Source organism: Gallinula chloropus (assembly GCF_964237585.1).
Source record: "Gallinula chloropus genome assembly, chromosome: Z".
NCBI classification, from domain to species: Eukaryota; Metazoa; Chordata; class Aves; order Gruiformes; family Rallidae; genus Gallinula; species Gallinula chloropus.
The window spans coordinates 8894208-8907611 of NC_140089.1; the positions used below are offsets into that span (position 1 = coordinate 8894208).

The 13404-nt window shown below is 43.2% G+C and overlaps 1 protein-coding gene across 2 annotated transcripts; it reads right to left on the reverse strand.

The window, feature by feature from the left end:
• Positions 1 to 2252: 2252 nt before the first annotated feature.
• On the reverse strand, positions 2253 to 11436 carry FAM151B (family with sequence similarity 151 member B). 2 transcript variants are annotated; one of them, XM_084278093.1, is made up of 6 exons: positions 11295 to 11436; positions 11053 to 11178; positions 9265 to 9430; positions 5971 to 6188; positions 4656 to 4791; positions 2253 to 3067 (listed from the first exon to the last, which is right to left on the reverse strand). In XM_084278093.1, exons 1-6 carry the CDS (start codon positions 11311 to 11313, stop codon positions 2914 to 2916), a joined length of 819 nt encoding a protein of 272 aa, XP_084134219.1. In that variant the 5' UTR covers positions 11314 to 11436; the 3' UTR covers positions 2253 to 2913. The 2 variants fall into 2 exon arrangements, with proteins under 2 accessions (XP_084134219.1, XP_084134220.1); XM_084278094.1 differs by lacking the exon at positions 11053 to 11178.
• Between the last annotated feature and the right edge of the window lie 1968 nt (positions 11437 to 13404).

The window sequence follows — 13404 nt, forward strand, 5'->3', positions numbered from 1 at the left end:
TATTCAAGACCTGTCTGGATGACTCCCTGTGTGACCTGCCCTAGGGAGCTGCTTTGCCAGGGGGGTTGGACCTGATGATTTCTGGAGGTCCCTTCCAACCCCTACAGTCCTGTGATTCTGGCAAAGCAGCTTGGGTAACAACCAGTAATCTTGAATTTTAATGACAGCATGAAATCTTATTTCAAGATTTAGGATGAATATAACTAACTTTTCTATCAATTACAGTTGTACTAACCCTATATTTAAAAAAAGCTGTATGGACCAAAAAAATGTTGTAGTTACCTCTTCAGTGCTAACAGCCTGTCCAGTGTTATTTAAAAGATCAATGATTAAAAAAAAATCATGCATGTGAGAGGAATGGGAAAAGGAAGGCAAGAAGATGCCAGGGTAATGTCTCATCACAAAATCAGCTTTCAGTTAGAAATCAAAATCTGTCATTGTGAAAAAAAAAACAACCTGTGATACTTGGCAAAGACAACACACAGCTTGTATCTCAGTCTGCATAGATCTCAGTATCTGCATTCATTTTAAAGGATGTAGAAGCAAGATAGCCAAAAAACGCTTGAAATTAGAGTAAGTTGGGACTCTTCCTGTAGATGATTGTTGTAGTTTTGCGTGGCTGGTTCTGGTGGTGGTGGAGGGCTGCAGGGGTGGCTTCTGCAAGAATCTTCCTCCAGGCCAACAAAGCAAACACCAGCTGGCTCAAGGCTGGACTCGCTGCTGACCAAGGCTGAGCCCATCAGTGATGGTCACAGTCCCTCTGGGAACCACATCTGGGAGAAAAAAACCCCACAAACAGCTGCTTTTTGCCCCAGAAAAGGGAGTGAGAAGATGTAAGAAACTGCACAGGCACCAAGGTCAGGGAAGAGGGGGAGGAGGTGCCCCAGGTTCCAGAGAGAAAGAGGCCCCTACAGCCCATGGAGAAACCCATGGTGGAGAGGGTGTCACCCCACAGCCCATGGAAGATGATGGGAAGTACAGATCCCCCCTTGCAGCCTGTGGAGAGGCCCCATGCTGGAGCAGGTGGAGTCACATGAAGGACACTGTGACACAATGGGAAGCCTGTGTTGGAGCAAGCTCCTGGCAGGACCTGCATGCAGCCCATGCAGTGGGGCCCACATGGGAGCAAGGTTTCCTGGGGGAATTCTGGGCCTGAAGGTCTGCACCCCATGGAAAGGACTCACACTGGGGCAGCTGATGAGGAGCTGAAGCCCCGTGGGAAAGGACTCACACTGTGAGTCTGTGAAGGACTGTCTGCCGTGAGTGGGACCCTGCGGTGCAGCAGGGGAAGGGTGTGAGCAATGTCCCCCATGCCTCACTGAGAAGGAAAACAACTTGTGAAGAACTGAATGAAGACCCCATTCCCCCTGCCCCTCCCCATACCACAATGGGGGTGAAGAAGGGAGCGAAACCATGGATAAAGTTGAGTCTCTGAAGAAGGGAAGGGCAGGGGAGGTGGTTAAGATCTGGTTTTCTTACTTGTTACCTTCCTCTGGTTTCAGTGTGTGTGATAAATTAGATGGGCTTTTTTATTCCACATTGAGTCTGTTTTGCCAGTGACACTGATTGCTGAATGATCTCTCCTTGTCCTTATCTCGATTTCTAAGCCTCTCAACATATATTTTCTTTTCCTTTCAATATCTATTTTTCAATATCTATTTTCTCCCTTGTCCAGCTGAAAAGGGGAGTGACAGAGCAGCTTTGTTGGGTGTCTAGCCTCCAGCCAGGGTCAGACCACCACCATGATAAAAGAGGGTTGCAATACTTTTAGTTTTTCTCAAAGGGAAGCTCAACTTCTGAAATTTTTTTTATATCATACTCTGAGAGTCAAAAAGATGCATAATGCAGGAGAATGTAGGAAAAAAAAACCCATGTTGTTACAGAAATGTACAAATTTTGCTGTAACACTAACCATGGTACAGCTACTTCATTCTAAGGGTGTCTGCCTTTCAGAAAGACTGCAGCAGAACATGGTGTGTCACTCCTGTTACAGTTTCAAAACTCTTGGAATAACCACCAGCACTGCTCTATCTTGTAAAACACTACAGACCTTTTGATGCTGCATCTGATGCACACCTACCTCACTGTAATCCATCTATTTTACACAGAGGAAAAGATTATTCTTCATTTTGGGGGTTCTGTTTCCCCAGCACCTCCTGCAGCGCAGCTACAACTCCCAACTCAGCCTTCTCACAATCCAAGGATGTTGATGCTGACCCAGAGAGCACAGAGGCAAGCCGTGGTATGGAATGCACATTGCAGAGAACCTGCTTCATTTTTATTTGGTAAAAACATCCAATCTCTCCCTCTGGCACATGTAGTATCATGGACCCTACTCTTCACATGCAGCAAACAGCATCTTCTGTTGACTAGGAGAACATTATCAATTGCAAGAGCATTAAAAATAGAGAGTAACTTAGATGACCTACAAAAACCTATTTGTGCACTGCACAGTACATAATACAGCCTTGGCTCTTGTCCTCCCCTATAAAAAGGGGAGGCTCTGCCAGGCTTTGGTAGAGATTGAGTGTCCCACAGACTTTGTCTTACACAAAAGCAGTCAGCAGCAAACTAACTTGGTCCACAGCTGTCAGATGGGGCCACTCTCCCCATCACTGCAGGGAAGTACCACTATATTTAGGTAATGTCAGGAACGTTTATTACAAGCTGCTGGGTGAATGAGAGGGAACATGTGTATGATGAGTAAGTAACAATTCTGACCTATTAAAGGAGCCATTAGAATTCTATTTTAGAAGTCTCTCAATAAAGCATTATACAAAAACTCCTCCATTAATGATGGCTGTGACCGATACAATTCTTTTGAGAAGGAAAATCCATTTACCCAGACAAGAAATCTTCCTGTTAAAAAAATTTCTTAAGTATTCTAAGCCCAGGGATTGTCTGCTTTGCATTTTACCTTTCTACTCCTATGGCTTTTTTGAATTCAGAATTCTGTGGCTCTGAGATGTCATAATAAACCCTGCTTTTATCAAAGTTTTCTCGGATGTAAAGCAGATCTTCTACAGAATAGACATCTTCTTTTCCTGTCCAAATAGTGAGGCTGTATCTATATAAAAAAAGAGAGAATGAGAAAAAAAAAAATCATTATCTTAAGATAAAGCAAGTAAGACAGAAAGAAATTGCACTAGTAAGCTCCAAAAAATATTTAGGGCTATGGTATCTTCATTTTAGGAATGTAATTAAATACAAAAAACTTAATCCCCTTTACATTTCAAAGTTAAGCAACTATAATTACCATAATTTATGAACTATCACAATTAGTATTTCTGTATGTCGCTGCCCTTCTCACCCCTCTACATCCAGGCAAGAAGAAATCACTCTCTACTCTGCATTTGTGCTACAACTGACAGCACTGAGCGTCTCTTCAGTCTTCCTGTTACCACAGTGACTTTTGAATTACTGGGAGAAGCAACTGCTGGGTCAAAATGCTACCCCAGAAACAGGCATGATGGAACACATCCTAGTTTGCACACAGGGCACACAGATGGCTTGGTACAGACCAACTAGCTAAAGAATGTGACTGGTAAGACTTAAAATAAACAAACCTCTACTTGACACACACAAATAGTCCCTTTATTAAGATTATAGTTACCTAAAATACAGGTAAATCAGAATTTAGTTGTCAGTGAAACTGGCTGAGGAATTTGTGTCTAATTATGCCACTAAAAAAATCAGGGTACTTATGCTGAGGTGAAAGAGAAAATCCTAGTAATTGTGTGGCAATAACAGTTGCATCCAGTGAGGATGCATTTGAGAACAGCATGATTCAGAAGATGTAGTATTATCATAGTAATATTTTTAAATTAATTTCCCAGTTAAAAATGCTTTGATTCTAATTTCTCTCTTGTTTCTCTACTGTAAATGAGAATAACAGCACTTTATTTTTCCACTCACTTAGAAATTTTCCAGAGAATTACCTCTCTTCATTTTTTGTTAGGCTTACATTTTGGTTGGTGCTTAAGGAACAACTTTACTAAAGTGCAGCTAGGCAGAGTCGGTGGAAAATATAAGTTCAATGATGCTATGTATATGAAGCAAGTTTTTATTCTCATTCTACTACATATAAATAATTTTTTTCTATGAAATTGTTATGGGTTTGTAAGAACAGTTTTTAAAAGGAAATCTAAGTCAGTGTTTGGAAATCACTGAATGTATTTCAAGCACCTAAGCAAAATTACTTAGCTTCACAGCAAACTCATTAACTTCAAACCTTTGAAGTTTTTGCATCACATTAGTCCAGTAAATACAAATACTGAATACAAGAGAAGTACATATAAGATTTAAGTATTTAAACTGAATTAATTTCAAATTGCAACAACAAACTACTTGGTCTATTTAACTATAATAGCCTTATAAAACGTTTATGGAACTGATCAAAACCTATATAGGCTTCATTACCTATCATAAGTAATTTTAAAAGAGGCTTTTGGAATTTTATTATTTTAAAGAAATGAATACTGAACACTTCTGTATGACAAATTAATTTAACAACTGAAGGAGACAGAGACCTGAAGGGATAAACTATAAGAAAATATATTTTCAATGTAATGGGGAAAAATATGTACACATATTTAATATAAACAAGAAAGTGCCTTTATAATAAAGACAGAAAGAATAAAGGCAGCCAAGCTTACCTATCCGACTGTTGCAGTAACCAAGACAACTCAGACACTGACTGTCGTACTAATGCTGCTCTTACAGGGAAAGTTACAGGCTGGGAAAGTGTGTTGCATATCTGGGCCATTTCTTTCACCATCATCCAATCATAGCCTACAGTAAAGGCCATCTGATTAGAAAGAATACATCTCAAATCATACATACTCAAACACATCTCTATCAAAGTAAAGACACAATGAATGTTTATGCTGTAAGACTAAACAAGAGCAAACCTGGGGGTTGTGAAAATCACATAATTCTAAAATTAAATCATCAAATTGTTACAAATAAAAAAATGTGATTGTCCCAGAGGAGAAAAGCAGTGTTTACATGGAAAAAAAAACCCAACCCATCCTTATTTTGAAAATCTTCATTTCCAGTAACTGCAGTGTTATTTTTCAAACTCCTCTGAAACATGACATTTTACAACATCACCCTTTTTTACAAGGAAATTACACCTTTGCACTCTCTCAAAAACTGTGGTGCCACTAACTTCAGTATGGACTCAGTTACTCAGCACAGTATTTCCAGTACATATTTCCAGCAACTTGTTACTGCACAGAAAACACTTTGGAGAAAGTACTAGGTATTTTTTTATAAAATTACTGTATAACACACAATAAAAATCCTCAAAACACAGTATTAAATGTTGCTACTGAATAAGTAGCAATTTGGAAAGGTGTGTAACTTTCCAAAGTTGTTGGGGGGGACCATGCACATTCACTGGAGTAAAACACCCTAACAACACAGCTATGAGAATTGTAAGGGCAAGCCTGGGAAAATGATCCTAAAACATTGGCTAAATATTCAGGATCTAAATTCAAATTAGGGATTAACAATAAGAAACTTCAATTACATGCTCAAAACTGAGATGCTAAAAGTTACTAACATCAGTAAATTGGAAAAATTATTCTGAAAATTATTCAACAGAAATGAAATGTTAAAGCCAATGTTGACCTACAATTTGATGTCAAGGACCTACTGCAAAAGCATATTGATGAAGCTTTAAATTTCTAGCTAATCTACTTTCCTTGAGGAAATGCGCCAGAATTCCAATTACCAAACCAATTCTCCAGGGATTCAGGGATCAGACTGCCTAAAACAGGGCGGAAGCAATTTATTCCTAGAAGTTCCTCAAGATATGCAAAGGAGCTGAAGAACAAAATGCTGTTCAAAACCAAAAATAGGAGGGTTTTTTACAGTTCTGCTGCAGCTCACACCGTGAACTGCTCCAAACCACCACCAAACACACACCAAGAGGGAAAATAATAATTCTTACATTTCTATCTTTACCTTTATTGTGTTTATCAGGGTGCCAGCCAGTTGTCCACCCCAGCGATAAGGTGACGTTTGGGAAGAACGAAGTGACAGTGTCAAGGAACCTCTCTGCATCCACGACAGTGTTACTTCCGTTAGGTCCCGGCAGGATGTCTGCATTGATCCAAACAGGTCGCCTCAGCTGCTGCTTCACACCTCCAAGTAGCTCCAGGGAAGGACGTACAGCTTCCAGACTGTACCAGTGACACATGGGTGAGAATCACAGACTCACAGAATTGTAGGGGTTGGAAGGGACCTCCAGAGACCATCGAGTCCAACCCCCCTTGCCAAAGCAGCTCCCTAGGACAGGTCACACAGGTCGGCATCCAGATGGGTCTTGAATATCTCCAGAGATGGAGACTCCACACCCCCCTGGGCAGCCTGTCCCAGGGCTCCCTCACCCTCACTGTGTAAAAGTTTTTCCACATACTGGTGCAGAACTTCCTGTGCTCCAACTTGAAGCCATTGCCCCTTGTCCTGTCCCCACAGAGCACTGAGAAGAGGCTGCCCATTTCCCATTGTGTCCCACACTTGAGATAATTATAAACATTAAAGAGGCACCTCACTCAGATGGAGGCCAGGAAATGTGCAGTACATATAAGGATGGGTACATTAATTAAACTGTCCCTGTAAGACAGAGAGCAAATGCAGGGGGCCCTTTCTACCATTCTACCTTTCTACTATCACTGCTGGTATAATCAGCACAAGCCTCTGGTCTCCCTGCTGCCCAGTGTGACCTGCTCCCTCATGGCTCCCATCTCAGGGCTCTTCCCACTGGTGACCTGTTAAGGCTTGGGATGCTATCGAACTCTGAGGAAGGATTTTAATTCAGGAAGCCACTGCAGGCCCTAAGGCTTTTGCAGTGGTTGTTCCCACAGTTCAAAAAGCGTGGCACACTAGTGGCAGCATGAAGAAGTCTGCCCATCAGACTTTCATCCTACAGCTAATTATTAAGGATGAGATGGCTTGGCCGCTTCCAAGCGGCATTGCAGCATCTCCTGTCAAGTGTTTAACAAAGTGTCTGAAGCCACACGCTCTCTCAGATCAAAAAAAAAGCACAACTAGAAGGTAAAAAGCAACCTTCCTCTCTTCCACCAAAACTTCTGGAACAGCAGAGTACTGTGGAAGGAAATGTGGAATTATGGAGAAAAGGAATGAATGCCAATGAAAGATGCATTTTTTTTCTCTCACAGCTTAACAATCTGTGTAACATTCAGAAATTTAAAATCACTATGGTCAGAGTTATGATTTCCTTACTAACAGCAAGGAGCTCTGTTTTACTCTGCAAGGTGTGGAAAGCTCTGAATTAGCCACCTTCTTCAAAGCCAGTGGAATACTTTCCTTTTTGTTACAAAGGCCAAAGCAGCATCTCTTGAGGCAAACAAACAAAGCAAACCCCAAGCCCCAGACAGCACTATTTTTACTGCACAGCACTGGGAAAAATTCAGACTTATTGGTGACTCCATGGTGAACGACTCTGGCATTTCTGAAGTGGGACTCTGAAGTCCTTTTGCAGAACACATCCACTCCAGCAGACAAAGCTAGCAGGAAGTGTGATTGTGTGGTCAATCAAGCTGGCAAAGTAGAAATGTATAAAATATTTCCTTTTAAATGCTGCTGAAATAGTCTTCAAAACTTCAGTAATGGTATGCAAAGAAAATTATTCAAAAGAACATCAAATTCCATTATCAGTCATTTGACAACATCTGCACTATGTACTTGTATTTTCTAAATGTTTACATTCAATTAGCCTTTAATAATGCACCATAATTTTAAAAGCCTTTTTAAATCACTGCACTTGGCTGGAAACTCCTCAGTGGAAAAATAAGAGGCAGATATTTTAAAATCAATTTAAAGAATAATTAATTGTTAAAAAAAATCAATAAACAAACCCAAATAAATCATAGATGTCTAGTTCTCTTGTCCTTCCCCTTGTCTGTCCAAGGGAGACATTCACAGATTCTGTTAACAACAAAAGGATTTAGCTTGTCCACAACTTTTATATCTTCATGCACTTTCACAACAAAACTGACTGCAGTACAACAGGTACAAATCACATTCTACAGCTATGTAGGTTTGGTTTTTTTTTCCCTACAGCACACCAAGGCATTGATAAAGCTCTTCTTAATGTGGAGGTGGATTCTTCACCTTCTGCAAAGACAGGCATCATTCATGCAAACTCAAGACAAAGCTAACATTATGAGGTGCACAGCTGTGTATCTGAAAACCACAGCTCACTTTGAGCCCCATTTCAAACTTCTTAAAGCAAACCCATAGGGTTTTCAGGTGTGTTTTCCATTAAAGACAACAAAACAGCTAATGGTTAAAATTCTAGCTGAACCTCTGAAAATTCAGTTGTTAGGCCAAACTGAGTGTGGAACTTCCTGTGCTCCAACTTGAGGCCACTGTCCCTTGTCCTGTCTCCACAGACCAGTGAAAAGAGGCTGGCCAACTCCCCCTGTGTCCCACACTTAAGATATTTATAGACATAATATCTGATATTTATAAATATAATATTATATAAATATAATATACAAACCATGCTGCAGAAATCTACCTCCCCATCCTATGTGGTATGAGATCAGATATTCAAAGGAGTACTCCTGATTTTCTAATTGAGACATCCCCAATAGCCTCTTACTATTGAAGCTGATCAGAACATGGAATTCCTCTCCTTGAGGAGACTCCTGGGAAAATAAAGGTATTCCTGCTGGAATGGGATGGCATTTCTAAATCACTATGAACTTCAGCAGAGCTGGAACAGAAGCCAGCTTTTCAGGAAGCTTTTCAGAAGCTCCCTGAAAACCTCTGACACTTTAATTCCCCTTCCACAGCAGAGAATGACACCAGGAAAACAGAACAGGGGAGACCTGTGTGCTGATGGGCTGAGAGACCCACAGCCTGACTTCCCTGTCTGAAGGTGGCCTTTCCCAATTTCTCTGCACAAGCAGGAAACTCAGAGCAGCTTTGCAGATAGATGCTATCACTTTAATTTTCCCACTGGGAAAACTTTGCTCAATAGCAACTCTGTAACGAATTCACTGACCATGAAATCATTATTTGTAGCTCAAAACACTTCTGCAGCTTTTATTCCTGGAATGCACTCAGAAATACTGACTCTGTTTCACTGCATTTTCTGTTCAGGAAGGCATGCCTTACTCTGAATTGCACAAAAAGCTCTGTCCACTGTCACTGAAAGACAGTGCTACCTGTAAAGCTGTTAAGCAGGGAGAATACAAACAATATACACATATTTTTATCTTGAGATACCTCTTAAAGTCCAGCTTGATGCCTTTATTTGTATTGACCATCTCCTCTAGCCATTCTTGCAATGTGTTGTCACTGTCTGTTTCAGGTGGGTGAGCCATGATTGGGTCTCCATTTCCTCCCTTGCCACCACGAAGAAGGACATCTGCTTCTATCATGTGAACATCACCTGCCAATTTAAAAAACCCCAATGCTGTTAACAGAAGCAAATCCAGTCGCTGCAGCATTTGCTTCAGAGTCACAGTTACAGGGTGAAGTCTTTCTACACTGGACTGTGCACTTACTCCACAAAGACCACAGAGCACAGGATGCTGACTGTGAAGCAACAGAAAGTCTTTGGGTACTTCAGTTACTAAACTCTTCAGAAACCTACAGGCACGTGACAAGTAATTTTTGCAGGTACATCTGGCCAGGTAATCACAGCATTTTTTCAGAGGAACAGCAAAGTGAATCCACTCTTGCTAAATTTCAAGTGTTTTCCTCTTAGAACAGGTTTCCAAACAAATGAACCCTTTTACAGGAAAGGTGACCAGAAGATTTTAACACTAGCAGAGAACGAGTACTCCCCTTGTCTTCTTAAAACTTATCAACGCACCTCAGCCAAACCTTTAAAAAAAAAGCCACCCAGCCAGAAACACCCGCCCCAGAAATGGGAGCTGAAACACAAGAGAGGAAAATAGAAATCTTAAGAATGTTGCAAGTTCTTGAAAACAGTTTACTTTAATGAGAAGCATCCATGAGGCTGGGCTGTGCTACCAGTTTTGCAGAGAATCAAATATATACAGTTCATTACACTGAAATAACAATAAAAAGATAGCGATGATTATGCAGTCAACAGAAAGCAAATCACAGAAATTATGTATTTCTCCACTATTCACGTATTCTAAACAAAAATTTGCAGAAACAAAAACCTGAGACACATATATAATCTCCAGCAAAACGGGGGGCAAGAGGAGGCAGTAATAAAACTGTCTTGTAGAAGTCAGGAAGTATTATCCATTTTCAACCTAGAAGAACATCCATCCATATAGGGTTAAATCTACCTGGGAACGGCCAACTGCTTCTGAAGGGCAGGACACATTTTGCTGTGCAGCCTGACAAAGCTGTCACACGCAGTCACCCCCACAGCACTGCTGCTGCTGCTGGCACCCCGGGCAAAGCCAGCCTGAGGGTCACGGTAGCTTCCCATGGCTGTTTTGCTACACTGCCTGCTGCCCTTTTAGCAGCAGCGGTAAGGAACCTTGTCTGGTGGGGGGTGGATGTAAGGAAGGCACGATGAAAGGCTCTTTAACCACATCACTTCCACCTGCTGCTTTCCAGAGCTGCCCCACAAACAGGGGTGTCCGCGCACTAGGAAGGGGTGACCCACCATAAGAACCAACAGGAAAAGCAGAGGCAACGTGACGACTGCTGCCCAGGCCGGTGCAGCCACATCAGAGAAACCAGCCTGACCTGGAGAAGCCGTTCTGTGTTACGCCACGCAAAACGTATCAACTGAATCACGCCTGTGGCCCACTGGTAGGGGATGAAGGGCTTTGCTGACCTGGCAGAGGGCCTGCACGCCTGGGAGCCGGTTCCCTTTTCGCAGGACACTACTGAGGGAACCACCTCCGCACCGTGTCCTGACCGCGTCAGTGATGCCGGACCGGCCGTTCGCAGGGACACACACGGCCGCCCCGGGCCGGGCCTCGCCTGTAAGACGAGTCGAGGCACGACAGCGCGACCAGAAGAACCTCTCCCCGTCAGCGCTCCACCCGAAGGCAGGGCAGGGGGGCAGCGGCTCACACTTACTTCTGGCGGCCTGCCCAGCTCGGGCCTTGCTGTTCGCGGCGTGGAACCACCTGACGGCCGCCCCGTCCCTCGCTCCGATGCGCCGCGACCTCAGGAAGTGATCCACCGCCTCCTCGCTCCAGGCGCCTGCGGCAGCGCGAAGGGAGATGTCCCTTCAGCACCCCCGCTCGGCGGGACTGGCCCGAGCCTCCCCCCGCGGGGCCGGGAGAAGGCGGGACCGGCCACCGCAGCGCGGCTCTTACCGTGCGCCTCGTCCGCCATCGCCTCACCGGGCGGGGAAAGGAGAGGAGCGAGGCGGTGCTGGCTTCTGCCTCCTGAGGCGGGCCGAGCGCCGGCAGCTACCGGGCTGGGCGCCGCGGCGTTACCGCCGCTCTCCGGCCCCGGTGAAGGGCAGCCCGGCCGGTGACAGCCCGGGTTATAGGGTGCTTCCGCAGGAAGCGGAACCGGCAGCCTGCCGCAACACGGCCAAGCAGCACCCTGGGGGCCTGCGGAGGGGTTGCCAAGGCAGACACAGCCACCCACAGCTTGCTTTTTTAGAACATAAGAGGTGTGGGAAACGCTGGGAAATGTTGCTTTTGTAAGCTGAAATGGGTCGTCGTGTTTTTTTGTGCTGACTTGGGAAGTGGAGGACTCAGGCTGCCTCATAAATCCTTTGTCGGGAATAGGAAGGTAAAGGACGTGTCAATCTGGATACGCAACAGCTGGCACACAAGATAAGGGGGAACACTGTTAATGAAGTTTCACTGTTGGTTGTGTTAAAAGAATTATGGTAAAATCTCTCTCCCAAATAAGGGTTCAATCAGAAACTGAGGAATACAGAGCTCTGCTAAAAGATGCAGGTGAAACTTGTACCCATACATCAGACAATGAGAACATGTAAGTGGTTAAATTGTGACTCAGGACACGGGGTGGAATCACCCATTCATAAAAATAACAAACCTTTCCAGATGCTACAAAATTAACATGCACAATCTGAATCCTGTATCCAGCTTTGACTTCCTTCAGCCCTAGGCCCAAGTCAGTTGCTGGGAAAGTTAAGATAAAGGCAAGTACTTGCCTGTAAGCAGTTGTCCCAGACAAAAGGACTCATACATTTTCATTTTCTTCACTAATGGAAGCAGGAATCTCCCACCCATGCAATGTATATCATAGTATGTACTATTGTGAATAAGACACCTTGGTTGAGTCTGTAAAATCCATAGTGAAACAGGGGAAGGAGGGGAGAAGTTCAACCTGAGGAAGACTTCGAGCTTTCATCACTGAGACCTCCAACCACCACGGGACAATGCAGATGCAATTGGGAGTTTATGGAAACCACATCTTACAACTCATTTTAATACTAGGCAGGACAGATGATGAATATGTACAGGTGTATGAGGTAACCTAATGAATTCAGACAGGGATATGGTACAAAAATGCTGCAGGCTCTGACCAAAGGGCTGCCTACTTTTTGGGACACCTGCGCTTGCAAGAACCTATAATAAATTACTGCTTCACTAATGTGTCTACCACGAGTCCTGTTTTTAAGACCTTTGGCATTTCTAACAAGACGTAAAGATACCAAGCAGTTTAATCAACTTTATTTAAAGGAGTTAGTACAGGGTAAGTGGTTACCCCCCACAGCAGGCACGGACAGAGCAGCACAGGTACCGGCAGCACCCACCCTCTCAGTCCATAGCTGCTCGTCAACCTCTTGCTGTTGTTCCCTTGGCCGTCCGGTTGCAGCTTGGTATCCAGCAAGGGCATAGTTTGTTCATACTGCACTCGGTGTGGTCTTCAGCTCACCCCCAGAACTTCAGTTTCTCTGAAGTTAATGTTAATTAGCTCAAATGCATTTGCCTCCACGGTAAGATCTTGAAACCTTAAAACCTTCTAGAACTGGTATTTTGAAGCACAGGTAACCGCAGAACAGATTTGGTTAAGTTACAAATTGTTTTTGATACAAAAACATAAAATATCCCCTATTAGCATCAAGAAGGCATCAGTTTGAAGAGTCTCATTACAAAATTGTACTTTAAACGGTATGGGTCTAGTGTGTATTTAGGTTCGGTGCTGTTCTTGAAGAGTTGTGTAACAGTTACCAAACCTCAATTACAGTTCACTGAATCTCAATACAAATCACATGCATCACAAATACATAAATAGATCTTAAAGACCCAATATAAAAAAATACATACTATACAAGAACCTCGGGTACACTGAAAGTCAATGTGTTCATGAAAATTCACACTTAATACACCAATTCTCCCTGAAAGTAAAGGTGGCTGAGAGGTGGGAAAGCAGTGGACAGGAGCTGGAAAGATATTGCAGAATTCTTGTCTGACTTATTGCTAAATACAGATTATGTCCAAG

Bases quoted from the DNA above. Each gene is read 5' to 3' on its own strand.
- FAM151B (XM_084278093.1), bottom strand. The intron at 6,189-9,264 runs GTATCTCAAGAT...TCACTGGTACAG, and splicing joins ATCAAGCTGGACTTTAAGAG to TCTGGAAGCTGTACGTCCTT. The intron at 3,068-4,655 runs GTAAGCTTGGCT...TTTTTTATATAG, and splicing joins TTACTGCAACAGTCGGATAG to ATACAGCCTCACTATTTGGA.